This window comes from Panicum virgatum, chromosome 8N (genome assembly GCF_016808335.1).
Source record: "Panicum virgatum strain AP13 chromosome 8N, P.virgatum_v5, whole genome shotgun sequence".
NCBI classification, from domain to species: domain Eukaryota; kingdom Viridiplantae; phylum Streptophyta; class Magnoliopsida; order Poales; family Poaceae; genus Panicum; species Panicum virgatum.
The window spans coordinates 273,500-290,182 of record NC_053152.1 but is presented as its reverse complement, the minus strand read 5'-3'; the positions used below and the strand labels follow the sequence as shown (position 1 = coordinate 290,182).

Sequence of the window (16,683 nt, the reverse complement as noted above, 5' to 3'; positions counted from 1 at the left end):
GGTTCCCAGCGGCTTCGTTAATCTTGGGTGTGAGTGCCTCAGTATGGCGCGTCCCGAGACTACTCGGGCAGCCTCGTCTGCATTGAGTCCGGTCAATGTGGGCGCTACATGACTCCCCAGTGCTCCTGGGTGCTTTCAAAAAAAAAAAAAAGCTTGGATGGCCTTGGTGAACTCGAGGTGGAGATGGTGGTAGGGTGGAGGATGCGAGGGTGAACTACTCACGGTGGTTGGGCTGCCTGGACCGGCTGCTCACGGTGGTTGGGCTGCCTGGACCTATACACCCCATGGTGGGTTGGGCTTATTTTATTGATACACTCAGCTCAGTTGCAATGGACAATAGAGACAAGAGTTTCAATTCAAACATGCCATTCCGTCCTCAACTCCCACACCCATCCAGAATGGAACTAAACTGAGATCCTTATGCTCATGGTGTCACCACGCCACCTCCTCGCCTGGATCCAGTGAGGCCTCCTCTCTTGCATCTATTCCTCTCGGTCCCCTTCTCTTCCTACTCCAAATTTGCTAGGGTTTTATTTACGGCTCCAGATGCTTGTTATCATTTCAGATTTGATAATCGCCTGAGATACAGGTAATAAGGAGAACTTAGCTCATGTTATTTGAGGAAGCATTGCTTTACATTGCCTAGGGCAGGGGGTGGGGGGTTGGAGGCATCCTCACCGAACACAAACCAGCCTGCAGTTTTCAACTTGAGGAAAAGTATTGCATGTAACCCTACTTTCTTTACTGAAGAAGGTACACTAATTCATTACATAACAGATTCCACTTGAGTTGTCTCAGCAACATTGCTAAACTTTGTAGGTGTTTTGGATAGCTCGGAGCTTTCTCTGCTTAGGCCCCGTTTAGTTCCCAAAAAAATTTGCACAGTACCCGTCACATCGAATCTTCGGACAAATACATGGAGCATTAAATGCAGTTGAATTTTTTTTTCTCGAACGTGCAGGAGAGCTGCGCATCATTATATTAAGAAGAAAAAGGAAGGGGTTTTATCCCCAAATGTTACAGATTTGAAGGGGCTGTAACCCCCCATAAAAATACATCCTTATGACATGAACACTCCAAAACTAGGACTTGACCAGGACAGGACCAAAAACCAAATCCAAAAAACCTCTAACTATCCCTAGGTGCCAGTGCAAGGAGATAGGAAACTCCTTTAGCCCCAGCCATAGACCACTGATGCATGTCTACACAGGTGGATGAGATGATGTTAGAGATGCTGGGTGAAGCGCCATCAAATACACAACGATTGAGGTGATTCCACAAGTTCCAGGCTCCCAGAATTATGATGGAATTCAATCCCTTAAGAACCAGACCAGTCACCCTTCGACTTGCAGTTGCCCACCAGTCATCAAACTTTTCGTCCTCAAGGTTTGGTGCCAGCTCTTGAAAGCCAAATCTTAGTAGCAAATTGAACCACAATTGGCGAGCAAACATACAAGACACTAATAGGTGATCAATCATTTCCTGAGCTTGGTTGCATAGTGGGCAAGCAGCAGGGTGTTCTAATCCTTTTCTTGCCAGCCGGTCTGCTGTCCAACATCTTTTGTGTGCTGTCCACAAGAAAAACTTACACTTTCCAGGGGCCCAACTCTTCCAAATTCTCTCCCATGCCCCAAATTGTGTAGATCCAATGAAAAGGGCTTCATAAGCCGATTTTGTGGTGTATTGGCCACCAGTGGAGAATTGCCAAATATGCGTATCTTCAACCTCTGGCTGCAGAACAACATTTGATAGCCGCTGCCATAGATGAATATATTCAATCAAAACTTGAACTGTGAGTGCCCCTTTTATGTCAGAAATCCATCTTCTGTTGTGGAGTGCATCAGCCACTTTTCTTTTTCTTGCTCTAGCAGCCACTGCTCCAAACAAGTTAGGGAAGGATTGTTGTATACTCTTGCCATCAAGCCATCTGTCAGTCCAAAAACAAGTGTTTTTGCCATTCCCCACTTCTGAAGTAATAGCAACAGCAAAAAAGGCTCTTACTTGTGGTGAGGCTTGAATAGGAAAAAAGGCCCATGGTTTTTCAGGTTCAGTCTTTTGGAGCCACATCCACCTTAGCCGCAGGGCCCATTCCAAGTTCTGGAGATCAGAGATTCCAAGACCTCCTAACTCAGGTGGTCAAGTGACCTTGGGCCATGCAATTAGACAATGCCCGCCCCTTACATCTTTTCTGCCCTTCCATAAAAAGCCCCTTCTAATTTTGTCAATGGCCTGCAATGTCCCAGCTGGAAGATCCAGAGCTAATAACAAATAAATCAACATGGAAGTCAAAACATACTGGAACAGAACACTTCTACCAGATTTTGTAAGCAGGTCTGCTTTCCAGCCAGGCAATCTAGCTGCAATTCTGTCAATAATGGGCTGAGCTTGAGCTTTGGTAAGCTTATGGGGTGAAAGGGGTACTCCAAGGTACTTGCACGGAAAATCGGATGTTTGACAGGGAAGTTGTGTCTGCAATAAATCTCTATGCTCCTCTGAACAGTGTATGGGAACCACTGTGCTTTTCTGTACATTTGTTTTAAGACCTGAGGCTTCACCAAATAGGTGCAGGATGTCCAAAATGGCCCTGATATCATTGGCTGATGGCTGAAGAAAAATGACTACATCATCAGCATATAGTGAAATACGATGCTGCAGGTTTCTTCTAGATAGTGGTTGCAGGAGACCCTCTTCTGAGGCCTTTTTTATTAGAGAGCATAGAACATCCATGACAAGGATAAATAGCATTGGGGACAGTGGGTCCCCTTGCCTGAGACCACGCCTATGCACAATTCTTTCACCTGGGGAACCATTAAGCAGCACTTGTGTGGATGAGGTAGCCAAAAGACCACTGATAATATCACGCCAAATAGGACCGAAACCCAATCTTTGCATTACTTCCAGTAAGAAAGGCCATGCTACCGTGTCAAAGGCTTTTGTGATATCAAGCTTTAGCATAAAGCATGCTTGTTTCTGCTGGTGCAAGAATTTAGTTGTGTGCTGAACTAGCATGAAATTATCAAGAATAAACCGACCTTTAATGAATGCACTCTGATTTGGTGACACCAATTGGTCCAGGCGCCCCGCCAGCCTATTTGCTAGGAGCTTAGTGATGAGCTTTGCGAAAGAGTGAACCAGACTGATTGGTCTGTAATCTTTAATACTTGCAGCATCTTCCTTTTTCGGGAGAAGAGTGATATAGGCAGAATTAAGCAGTTCAAAATTGCACAATTTCCGACTCCAAACCGTTGAAACTGCCGCCATGATTTCAGGTTTAATAATCGGCCAACAGACCTTGTAGAATTTTCCTGTGAACCCGTCAGGCCCGGGTGCTTTGTCGGAAGGCAAGGATCGAATTGTTTTCCAAACTTCTTCTTCAGTGAAGGGAGCATCCAACTCAGCCAGATCAGATATTGGCATATTTAACTCTTCTAAATTCACTGTATGTTCTCGGTCAAGGCATTCCCCCAACAGATTACTATAAAAATTAAATACATTCTGCTCCTTCTCCTCATGCTTTGTGATCACCATCCCCTCGTCAGTTATGAGTTTGCAAATAAATTTTTTCCTTTTTTTGTGTCTGGCATAAGAATGAAATAAGGCTGTGTTGGCATCACCCTCACTGAGCCAAGTTATACGTGAGCGGCTTCTAGCAATAGTCCGTTGTAGGGAGGACAGCGCCAAGGAGTGCAGCTTGAGCTTGTTTCGGAGCCATGATTCTAGAGGGGACAGAGTCCTGTGGTCTTGAGCTATTTCCAACTGATGCAAAATTTCTCTGGCTAGTCCCAATTGAGTGTAACTAATTACACAGTCTAACTGATTAGTATGAGCTGAATCTTTTAAGCCTAGTTAGTCCATAATTGGATATTATTTGTCAAGTAACAACGAAATGTGCTACAGTACCAAAACCCAAACTTTTTCACCAACTAAACACACCCTAACTAGCTTCCAACTCATGGCAAATAAGAGCCCTACCTCTCGGGTCAGTTGTGCAATGTCCCCGTTCTACTGCTCTAGGAGATCTGATACTGTGTGTACTCAAGGAAGCTGCAGAGAACTATCACAGAAAATTGCCTGCAAAAAATTGCAGCACCGAAAAGTAGGGGAGTGAATTGTTTTCTTCAGTGAAAACTCCTCAAAGGAACCGAAAAGTTGCTAGTTTTTCTGCGCTACCAATTATAGGAAATCCAAAACCGAACATGGAAGACAAAATGGTGCTTGACTCATCAGACAAGTTGTCAGCTCTAAGGTTCATCACAAATAGAGTATGACTGTTGAATATTTGACTGCATACAGTCAATTGACTTACGAGTGCACTGATGATGTTTATTTATAATCTTTTATTGAAATACTAAAGCACTGGATAGATCACGGACAAACATGATCCTTAAATATCATTTGAAGAACTTAGTACCATTTACAGAAGGATGGCTTGATGTCATGGAGTCTTGTTGGCAAGTCAGCTTTTCGTATTTATTTTCCTAAGTTGCTACCATGTTCATGTTCATGTTCATGCCCATATAATTCTTTAGTGCAGAGCAAATGCCAACTTTCTAGTTTGTAGTCTTGATATTTGGGTGCATGTTGTTTTATTCTCAGACACTAATCCACACCTCCTATGGTATGTTACGTTGTACATATAATATAGTTACTGTACAGAACTAGGTCAATCAGGATTAGTTACAAACAAGTAAATTTTGACTAAGTTTTGCATCTGAATCTGAAATGGTGGATATATTCTTATTAGGAAGTTTTGTAATAAAAGACTGGTGCTGTGCAAAATTCTCCTCCCGACGAAACTGCTCCAGAACCTAGCCTGTGGTCAAGATGCATTTGGTGGCACTCTATTGGTCAGTAAGCCAAGATGTTGCACAAGCGAGAAACTTACCCTAAATATTTTATTCTTTAAGTATACTTACTATTTAAAATCCCAAGAAAATTACTGGATTTGCATAGATGAAAAAGGCTTGGATGCCCCTAACAAGAACGAATGTAGAGCACTTAGCTGGTAGAAATGCATGCCATTTGTCCATGCAGGTCAAACGAAAAGTGCATAATGTTGCATTGGGCTATTTGACTGTAAAAAATACTCTAAATGCATTTGAACATCTGGTATTCCTTAGCTTTGAACCTTGAATTATGGGTTCATGGCCTCCACGTTGTACCTATTTTATATAAACATCACGAGGTTAATTAGAATAGTCATGTCATCTACGTCATTTTCCCCATTTGTTTCTTGTCTCTTATCGGACCCTCCCCTTTTGATGATTGTATAAAATAAATAGATGCTTGAGACCACTGCAGGCAACGCCCCTGTTAGTTATTAGGCTGCTGGTATCAATAAAGAGAAGCTTGGAATTGCAGATGCCCTACTACCTTAGCTTTAGCTTGGCCTCTTTGATCACATTTCTTTGTTTTTGCATCCCTCCCACATTGCCTGCCTATGCCAACATGATGATTGGATCGGATGTCCTATGCTGGGCGTGACAACATTTTCAGATCGAATTTGTGTCGTTAAATTTTTCTTTAGAAATGTTGAGGCCATAATGGTCTTTACATCATGTTGTTTGTCCATGAATAGGAGTGCTGACACTAACATAAGTGTATTTTTCTTGGGAAGCCAAGACATGCATGCTTGGAACTCTCAATTCCTCTCTTCTTCTTTTCCAGCATATAATATTATTTGTAATGTTGAATCATGAATCATGGGGCAAGGGAGGGAAGGAGGGAGGGGAGCTAAACAACCTACTTCATCCGTCAAGATACCAGAGACTAATTAAATGGTACACAATAAAATCACAAAATCTTTAGAGTAATAAACAAAGAAGCTGAGGAATCAAGCAAAATATCCACTCGAAATGAAATGACCCTATAAATGCAGGATAGCTAATCATCCAGCGATGGATTGATTATGCAAACTAAAGTCTTTCATATAACGCATGCACGGATATGAAGAAGAAAAATGTGATGCACGATGACTTGACATCGTGACCACAAATGCATTGTCACTCTGATTAACTACTACACTACTTAAGAGTACTGAATCTCATGGGATTCTGGGTTCCTCTTCCTTATTTGCTTATTTTTTTCTCACGATGCTGCTGCTGCTGCATTGCATGGTGATTGGTGCACCTACATCATCAGTTGAGGGAGCTGTTGTTGGCGAGGTCTCCTTGCCAGTAGTACTCGGCGGCCCTGTTGTTATTGTTGCTTCTGTTGCCACCATCACCACTAGCAATTTGCTGCTCCTGTTGCGCTGCTCCTCCACTTGTTGATCCACCACCAAACAAACCACCGTCGCTGTTGATGTTCCCATGCTCAGTAGCCATGGGCTTCACTTCCTCCACACCCTGCAAGGCCCCCACCAGCTGCTGGTCACCCATCATCCCATGGCCATGCTGCATCGCACCAAACGGTGATGGCGGAAGAAATGGCAGCACCATCCCGTTATTCATATTGCTTCCAGTGCCATAGTTGTTGTTGCTGCTGCCGTCAAGAAACCCTACTCTCAGGATGTCCAGGAATGATGACATCATTGCAGGGTTGGGCGACAAAGATAAGGGCGCGAAAGGCAGTTGGTGGTCACAACTGGGGAGCTCAAAGCCTCCGCCTGATGTAGACATGAATGTCGGGAGCACGTTGGGGAAGTCGACTGTCACAGCAGCAGCAGTAGGCATCATCGTCATCAGTTGTTGCTTGAGGTTCACCTTCTTGGAGTCACTGGAGCTGGAGGACGATGCAGATGGTGCTGAGGAGGAGGATCCGCCTGAGCCCCCAGCACGGTTATGCTTGTTCTTGCGGCAGCCGCCGCCGACGGGGACATTGCGAAGGGTGCCGCCCTGCGTCCAGTAGCGGCGACAGGCCTTGCAGAAGTAGCGTGGCTGCGTCGTGCTGTAGTTGTTGTAGTAGCAGAACTTGGTGTTGGTGGAGTCGCAGCGTGGGCAGTGGAGTGCCTGCTCGTGCTGGGGTCGCGGCTTACACTCTCCCCCTGAAGCCTGCTGCTGTCGTGCTTGCTTGGCCTTGACGTTCCTAGCTGCAGCAGCTTCCTCCCTAGCCGGTGATGCCACCATCGCCGCCTCCTGCACCAAATTATTAGAAAAACATGCATGAGGGATAATTACTTATTACAAACACCTGATTCAAATAAAGCTCAATCGTTACCCACCTTTTAGCTGGCTAAGTACAAAGAAAAAACAAATCCATCGCCAGATATTCAAGAACGTTGACATCTATCTCAATTATCTAGTAGGTAGCGATGATAGATGTCCACAAAAATAGCTCAATGACATGTCATATGTAATCTACAAATTAGAAGGAAATATCTGTAAACTTATAACCTGGTCTAAATCAATACTTACCATGTACTACAAACTTAATTCAGCATGCCTATAATGTACTTGAGCCTTTTGACACACCAATATACATCTGTATTTTGGGTTTCCAACTTTCCATCCATCTGATCCATTTCTCCATCCCAATTCTTTTCTCTCAATCCATCACTATCACGGCCCTATCACGGGATTTGGCTATATCCTATTTGGGCATGTTCTGAATTTTGGGCCGGCAATTCATGTGATCCAACGGCCCATTACTCCATCCTACTCATTTTATCTTGATATATTCATGGATTTTGCTATATATTGTTTGGGCATATCCAAAATTTTGGGCTGCTATACATGCCCAAATAATGATCTGAATTTTGGGAATAATAATGTTCTGAATTTTGGGCCATTAATTCATTTGATATATCTAACAATCCATTTATCCATCTCACTCCTTTTGTCTCGATTGATCCTGGGATTCTGCTATAGTTTATTTGGGCATATATATGTTGGATTTGGCCTGTTCTCCACACTCCACTTCTTTTCTCTAATCTATCGTGAATTCGTGATCATGAGTCTCACGTAGGATTCGGTTATAGCCTATTTGGGCATGTCTTGAATTTTGGGCCGTCAATTTGTGTGATCCAATAGCCCAGTTCTCCACCACCTACTTCTTTTTCTCTCGATCTATCATGGTCACAACTCTCTCGTAAGAGCCAACTATAGCATATTTGAGCATGTTCTAAATTTTAGGCCGTCAGTCTGTGATCCAACGGTCCATTTCCTCACCACTTTGACCTAATTTTTCTCCAAATCGATCCCCAAATTTCCTGTTCTGCCACCGCCACTAGCCACGGCCCACCGGCATCAAACACCAACAAGCCACTTCAAAACCTCCATCTCCCATCAGAACTTTTTAATTCCTTAGCTATACACAGACCTTCTCTATTGTTCCCTACTTCCCATAATCCCCACTTGAATCTTCAGCTTGAAAGCGGAAAAGAAGCGACTTGTAAGGAACATGGCCCCATTAGGCCATTGTTTGTGATTTTGGTGATTGAATGACACCGCAATCAATGGGACTAATAGGTTTGTCAAGTGAACATCTCTAGATCCTAGGGATGAAGTAGAAATGCCAAGCAAAGCAAAACGCGAAGAAAAAACTCAAAGAAGTTGAATTGGATGAGTTCTACAGACAACAGTAGCACCGGATGACAAAGCACCGGTCTAACCGGTAGGCTTCGGATACACCGGTGCCCTATCACTGGTGCAATAGGCCATGCAATGCCCAGGCCACATGGAGAAAGTCAAGTGACACCGGATGAACCGGTGATATCAAGACTAAGACTTCGGTGCAAGTAAGGCTGGGCATATTACCCGAAACCCGAAGTCCAAACCCGAAAAACCTGAGCCCGAACCTGAAAAACTCAAACACTATTTCGGGTAGCAGATCACGGTACCCGAAATTATTATGGGTATTTCAGGTTTAGAACCCCGATACTCGAATTCTAGAAAAGAACCTGAACATCGAGTCATCCAGCCATCCAGTCCAGGCAAGTCGAGCCCAGTATTTTGAGCCCAGCCCACGAAGCCCCCAAACCCTAGTAACCCTAGCCCCCCAACCCCCACTGTCCGTGTGGCCGCCCCATCACTCCAGTCTATAGGCTCCAGCCTCCGCAACTCCCGTGAGCCCATGACGGCGCATCTCAACGGACGGCGAGACGCCGGAGCCAGCAGTTCAGCACCCTCCGGCCTCCACCCTGCTGCCACCGGCCATCAGCAGGTCGCCGTCGGCCATCTCGTGTAGGTCCGCCTCCACCTCCATCTCCGTGCGTGCAGGTCGGCGTCGTGTGCATGTATGCCTCCGCTCCCACGCTCTCCAGCTCACCGCCTCCCTGCTCCGCATCTGTCTTGTTGCTTTGCATGCAGGGTGGTGGGCTGGTGGCGTGGTGCTGGTCGGTGCCTGGGTGGTTTGGAATTTGGAGGCTTGGAGTTGGATTAGAAATTCAGAATTGCATCTGGATGGAAGTCATGTAGTTTTACGATCTATGACTTATGTCTGTGTGCTTCAAAACTGTGTTTGTCAATTGTGATTTATGTAGTTGTCTAGGATGTTGTTAATCTTAAACTCTGACTACATTTCACCTCTGAAATTTAATGCCAGTGACTACTGTACTGTCTACTGTAATCGGGTAGTTCGGGGAACCCGAACCCGAACCAGAAATTTTTGGGTACCCAAATTGTCGGGTTTTGTATATTTTCTGCAAATATCGGGCTGCAGTTTCTGAAGCCCGAAATTTTGGAAACCCAAAAAACCCGACCTGAATTTTTTGGGTAACCCGAACGCTCAGGCCTAGGTGCAAGCACCATACCATCACTCAGAGACGATGTCAAGCAATGGAGAACAGAAGGTTCAGGACCGGTTACACCGGTGCCACACCGGAGCAATGCACCGGTGCAATAGCGCGGAAGCTGAGGAGAAAAGGTTCAGGACCGGTTGAACTGGTGTACCACCGGTGAAATGGACCGGTCTAACCGATGACTTCTGCAGTGCCATGTCAGAAGGCCAACGGATAGTTCAGAGCCGTGAGTAACCGGTTGCATCGGTGCCACCCCACCGGTCTAATCGGTGCCCTGCGCAGAAAAGGCCCAACAGCTACAAATGGCTCTATGGACTTGGTGGGCTATATATATGCCATCCCCTAGGCATTTCATGGTTGCTGGAGTTCAGAGACATCACACCCACATTCAAGAACACCTCCAAGCCATCCAAGAGCTTAGTGATCATATTCTTAGTCCTTAGCACAACTTTATGAGTGTTTGTGCTAGGTTAGCTCTTTAGAGAGTGAGAGAGCAAGGCTTTGTACCTTTGTGCTATGGTTCTTCAGTGAACCAACAAGATATCTTGGTGCGCCGGCCCCTTGGAGCTTTGAGGCTCGCCGGCAACATCAATGACCCTCTGACTTGGTGTGGAGCGGCGTGGCTGACCTTGTGCAGGGGACGTGGAGACCCCCATCCTTTGTGGAGAAGCTCCTTAGTGGAAATCGGGATCAAGGTGACCGTGGTTTTGATCACGGAAGAGACTTGATTGCTGAGAAGCGATACTCTTAGTGAGTGCTTCAACAACATGGATGTAGGTGTGCCTTTGTGGCTAACCGAACCACGGGATAAAAACCGCGTTGAGAGTTTTCTTTCTCCTATCCCGCACTTTATGTTTTCATATTTTATACTAGCTTCCTTGTGTCCCTTTACTTTCATAGAGTAGTATCTTGATAGGAAAGGCTATAGGTTGCTAAACTTTTTTGGGATAGGGGTTTCACACTAGAAAAGTCATAGTTGCATGTATAGATAGCATATTTTAGTTTAATATTGTGCAATTTAGTTGGAGCCATAGGTTAAGATTTTAACTTGCCTAATTCACCCCCTCCCCCTCTTAGGCTAGATCACACGATCCGATCTTTCACGACTTGAACACATCCTTCAGCTGGAAGCCCGACAGAATCACACCCTAAGAAGTCATGCAAAGTGAAGAGGTTGCTTCGCTTCCTAAGAATCATTCCTATTCCTCTTCCTCACTACCCTTACTGAGATGGCTAGCAATTGTCTTAAAGTGAGATTCGAATTCTTCGACTGAGAAAGTTTCTCTTTCGGCTGAACCTTGGTCATTCCCGCATCACTCACTTCTCTCGATCTGGTACGGTGGCTCCTCATGATCATATTCATAGTAGTTTCCCAAGGATGACGACTGGCATTCATCTCTTCGACTATAGGGCTAGGGCAACTTTCCTTTTATATATCCTCACTGGACTCCAATAAGTGAGGTTGTCCCTACCTTGATCACCCTCACTCACCTAGTCGGCATGTCACTGGGATCAGAGAAGAAGGCGTTGTTGACTATATATATAGAGTGCGAAGGTCCTATGACCCCCTCCCCTCCCCCCCAAAAAGGAGCGGACATCTCCTCCAAAACTGGAGGACGAATATAATCATCCCTCGGCCTTTAATTTGTATAGGTAGCTATAAGGAAAACAGATACACATCAATCCACTCATCCATCCATGCACCTTTGATGCATGAGAACCGGATTATGTTGCATTGCATCATCGTAGGTGGCCCAATTGATGATATGGTCCGTACAGCCGGAGAATACACATGCGTGCATTTATCGATGTGCAGCCGTTAGGTAGCTACTAGCTAGGGCACTACTCGATCTAATATAAGCTGGGGAGGTAAAAGAATCATAGCTCTTCTTTTCTTAGGTATGCTACATGTTTATCCATACTAGCTGCAATCAAGAGCAAGGAACTGATGCAAGACAAACAAATTAATGAAAAGTTGTCATACCAAAATTGGCAGACTGTGTAGACCGGTCTAACTGGTATGCACAAACCGGTCTGACTGGTCAGGGTAACTTTGTCAAAATGAATATTTGACTTCACCATTGCGTAGCTCTCATCGATACGATCAAAATGCATATATAGAACATCCGATTTGGAGTTCGGATGAGACCTAGGATCGGGACCGGTTAGATCGGTCCAATATAGACCGGTCAGACCGGTCCAAAATGCACAGTCCGAGTTAGGAGTTATATTTTGACACGAAATTTATACAAAATTAGACTCCTAATAGGGCAAGACCTTCCCTCCCTATAAATGTAAAGGGCCACAACCGATTGAGGGTATCCAATCTATCAACAATACAATCTTTACCTTTTTTCCTTTAGCTTTTTATATTCTCCGAATCCTAGATCTTCCAACCCCAATCTGTTGTTCTTCCTATGTCAAGACAACATTTGAAGGTGTTCTAGGTAGCCTGCCGACCCTAGAACAACCCTGCGTATGCTTGCCCTGATGGGGTCCCTCCTGGGCGACGGAGCGAGTGTTTGTCGCATCCTCACCATCCTCCCGATGAAACTGGCCGGTCTGACTAGCTTATCAAATCAGTCTGACTGGTGTATGCGGCGGCATTGCAACATGCTCCCTTGCTCGCTGCACGCGCTAGTGCATCTCGTGTGTTGGACCTAAATTCGCGCCAACACACTTTGATGACTCCGCTAGGGAAGGGAAAAAATCAATTGGCTGCCATGGCCGATAAGTTACCTAAATATAGTGAGGTTGATGCCGAAGACATCCAAAGGCTGACTTTTGAGCAACTCTCGGCCGAGCATCAGAAAGCTCTTGATGATATCAAGAAGAAAATCAGAGAGAAGAAAGAGCAGAAGATCCAAAAATAGGAGGAAGAAGCTATGAAACATTATATGTTGCACCTCTCTGTGGATGGACAAGGAAAGTCACGAAGCTCAAGGATGTAACATTCAATTCTTCACAATTTGAGTTAAAAACCGATGAGAGTAAACTGCCCGCTCTTGACACAGAAATTGCTAATATGGTAGATAGTATTGTTTTTGCTCATTTGAATAACAAGTTGAATTTTGTGAGTCAAAATATTCATAGATGTTTGACGATCATTTTAGCTGAATAGAAGCCCAGCTTGGTATGAAGTCTATTGGTAATGATAAGCATGTGTCTACTTCTAATACCAATGAGACGATGGGTGGTTCGACTTGTGAAGAAATTTCAGATGTTGTTACTAATGCTATGATGATTGATTCACCTAACTAGTTGCCTAACCGAACTAATGAGTCGATGCCACATCATTCTACTTTATATAATTCAGCACCTAATGCAAATGTGCCATATGGGCCAGCATGTTTGTTGTGACACATCCCTACACCGCCGAACTTTGCTCAGCCCTATGGTACACCTACTATAAATCGGCCTAGGGTCGAAGATGTTGGATCAGGCAACATCAAAGAGGAGGTGATTAACATTTTTAGATAGACTTTTGGTATAGATCAAATGTTAAATGCTAATCCTATCAGAGATCATACCCTGAGAATTATGAGTATGTTGCATATCCTCAAGAATTTAAAATTCCTAAATTTATTAAATTCACTAGTGATGATAGTAGAACCAAATTTGAGCATATAGGCTAGTTCCTTATACAATGTGGTGAGGCTAGCACTGGTGGTATTTACAAATTGAAATTGCTTCCTTTATATCTATTGGTGCTGCATTTTCTTTTTTTATTTCGTTGCCACCATTCAGTTTACACTTGGTCTGATTTAGAACAGAAATTTCATGATTATTTCTTTACTGGTGAAACTTAATTGAAATTGTCACATCTTACATCGGTTAAACAGAAGTTGCATGAAAATATTTCTGATTATATTAGAAAGCTTAGAGATACTAGAAACTGCTATAGTTTGACAATTTCTGATTGAGATTTAGCTGATCTAGTTTTTTTCTGGTATACTTGATTTTCATAAAGAAAAGCAAGATTGACAAGAATTTCTAGATGTTAGTTAAATTCTTCATAAAGCTATGGCTAATGAAAGCCGAGCTAAAGAAGCTAGAAATTTACAAAAGTCCAAGAAAAGCCTAATGGTCCTGTTTATGCACTTGGTTGTGATTCGAATGATGCGGACAATGAAGGCAAAAATGTTTATACAACTGAGTTTGTATGACCACCTCATGATAAACCTAGTACCTGCGGTTCTCTCAAGCCATTTATAAAAATTAGCAAGATAATATTAAATTCAATTTTGATGTAGCCAGTGTTATCCTAAACGCTAAATGGTAAACAGTTGATCACCTTCCGTTTAGCCCATTATTCGGGCAAAACAGGTGTTTAAACGGGCAAAACGGCCGTCTAAACGGTCAAAATGATGGATTAAACAGAAACGGTGTGCCATTGTTTAGCATTTAAACGGTGTGTAAATAGGCTAAACGACCGTTTAGGCGAACAGTGGATGTAGCCAAGTGCGATCGAATCTTTGATGATGGCTGAAGAATGGGAATATCAGATTGTCCCATGTTATACCGCCGCTTGATGAGTTGAAGCAGCATGGTTATTGCAAATGGCACAATTCATCCTCTCATGCAACTAACGATTGCAATGTGTTTCTGAGACAAATTCAATCGGCTATTAATGAAGGTATATTAGTTCTTCAGTAGATGCAAATTGCTCAGAACCCATTCTAGTGCATGCTATTGAATTGCAAAGTCCCAAAATATTAATTCAGCCGAATCAAGGCGAATGAACAAAGGGGGAAAATGTAATCATTGATGAAAAAAGATCTGAGCCTTTGAAATAGGACAATGAAGTTTCAGTGGAGAAGACCCCTGAAGTTTCATTGAAAAATTCAATGCTCGGGGGGCAAGAGCAAAAGAAGAGCTCCAGGTTTGCAAAGATCGGTCTGACCGGTTTCAAAACTAGTCTGATCGGTCCCTCTAGGAATTTCGCAAAAAGTCCCAGTAGCAAGAAGAAGGGGAGACTGAGTTTGAAGAACTCTGGCCAAGTATAAGAAGAAAAGAGCTGCTCAAAAGCAGAAGAGGCATCCAAGTAAAGCTAATGATACGAAGCCATCATCGGGACATCGTTAGCAACCGGATTCTTGTCCATGTCAAGGTAATCATGCTGTTGCACCATATTCATTTGGTGAGCTAGTTGCTCCATGGTTTTGGTCGTATCCTTGCTATTATACACCTTTGAATTATAGTAGGATGCATATGCATTCATATATCATTCAATATCCTTCTATGTATCCAAATGGTGGTTCATCACAAAGACAGATTATTGCTAATAATAATTTGGTCAGAAGTGTACTTATTGATGATGAAGGATGTGAGAAGAACAAGAAACAAGACAAAAAAAGTGTTTGCAGGCAAGGTGGTATCCCTCAGGCTTGTCTCACACCCAAAAGAGAAGATTACAACGGATGTGCAAGCAAGAATTAGTGGAGCAACAAGCGGAGGTTGTACCAGCAAGGTCAACAACTATGAAGAAGGTATGGAAGCCAAAGCAAGTTGTTTCATCATTAGCTTGAGTTAAAGCAAGTCATGGCCAATAATATTTATCGCCCTTAGAGTTAATAAATGGTTGATGTATTGTTCATCATGATCCTTATACAATTTTGGTCCAGATGATTAGTTTTTAGCATGCAAGTTTTGCCAAAAAATAGAGGGGAATATGTTGACGACCAAAGTTGGTAGACTATGCAGACCTGTCAAGCCAGTATGCACAAACCAGTCTGACCGGTCAGCTGACTTTATCAAAATGTAAATTTGACTTCACCATTGCGTAACTCTCGTCGTTACGATCAAAATGCATATGTAGAACGTCTGATTTGGAGATCGGATGACGGAGTTATGACTTCGGGAAGACTTGACCCAGGGTCGGACCGGTTAGACCGGTCCAAACTGCACAGCCTGAGTTAGGAGTTGTATTAACACAGTATTTGTATAAAATTAGACTCCTAATAGGGCAAGACATCCCCTCCCTATAAATATAAAGGTCCACGTCTGATTGAGGGTATCTAATCGATTCAAAATACAATCTTTATCTTTTTCCTTTACTTTTATGTTTTCTAAACCCTAGCTCTTCTAACCTCAATCTGTTGTTCTTCCTATGTCTTGATGGTGTTTGTAGGTGTTCTAGGCGGACTGCCGACCGTAGAACAATCTTGCATACCCTTGCCCTGTTCGGGTCCCTCCCAGTGAGCGTTCGTTGGATCTTCGCGGCCTCCCCGCGAAACTGGTCTGACAGGCCTATGAAACTAGTCCGACCAATCTAAGCAGTGGCACTGCAACATTCGCTAGTGCATCTTGTGTGTTGGCCCAAAATTTGCAGTGACACATATATAGATGACCGAGGTAGCAAGTTCACCACATCCAAAAATAAGAAGCAACATATAACAATAAACATGGATTGGTCGATGTGTATATGGAAGGAAGGTATGGAAAGTGAGGAGCAAGGCGGTAGTTGATTATTGATGGAGTAGAGTAATTACCTGCTTGTTCTGGAGATCAGCAGATGGCGCAGTAGCGTTGCTGGTGGTGTTGGAGATCATGTCCATGGATCGTTCCTTCCTTCCTTCCGATCCACACACCGTACCAAGTTGTATATAGCTAGCAAATAAAGGATCCGAATCAGATTGAGATTGATGAGACCACCAAATAAATAAAACTAGAACCGACTGATCCAAGCAAAGGAAAAACACCCATGCATATCATGAGTGCGATTGTCGAACCTCAACACTAGGAAGAGTTGAAGCACGGACTGCCAGCCTCCAATCTGCTGATCCCTCTCGTTCGTCGCTAGGAGAGAGGCTAGGAATGAAGAAGGGTGGGAGAGAGAGAGAGAGAGAGAGAGAGAGAGAGAGAGAGATGGCTTCACTTGTATAGAGAGAGAGGAACTGGCGGATGGTGTGAGGACAGGCTGTGGGCTGCAGCCGGCGCGGGGTGAGGTGGAAACGACAGGTCGGTTTTTCGTGGAAGCAACCGCGCGGCGTGGCGGCTAGCTG

General features: G+C 43.9%; 1 protein-coding gene across 1 annotated transcript; it reads right to left on the bottom strand.

The window, feature by feature from the left end:
• Positions 1-5,928: 5,928 nt before the first annotated feature.
• Positions 5,929-7,098, bottom strand: LOC120685470 (dof zinc finger protein PBF-like). Its single transcript, XM_039967418.1, has one exon. The coding sequence runs from the start codon at positions 7,065-7,067 to the stop codon at positions 6,138-6,140; it is 930 nt and encodes a 309-aa protein (XP_039823352.1). The 5' UTR covers positions 7,068-7,098; the 3' UTR covers positions 5,929-6,137.
• Positions 7,099-16,683: the final 9,585 nt, after the last annotated feature.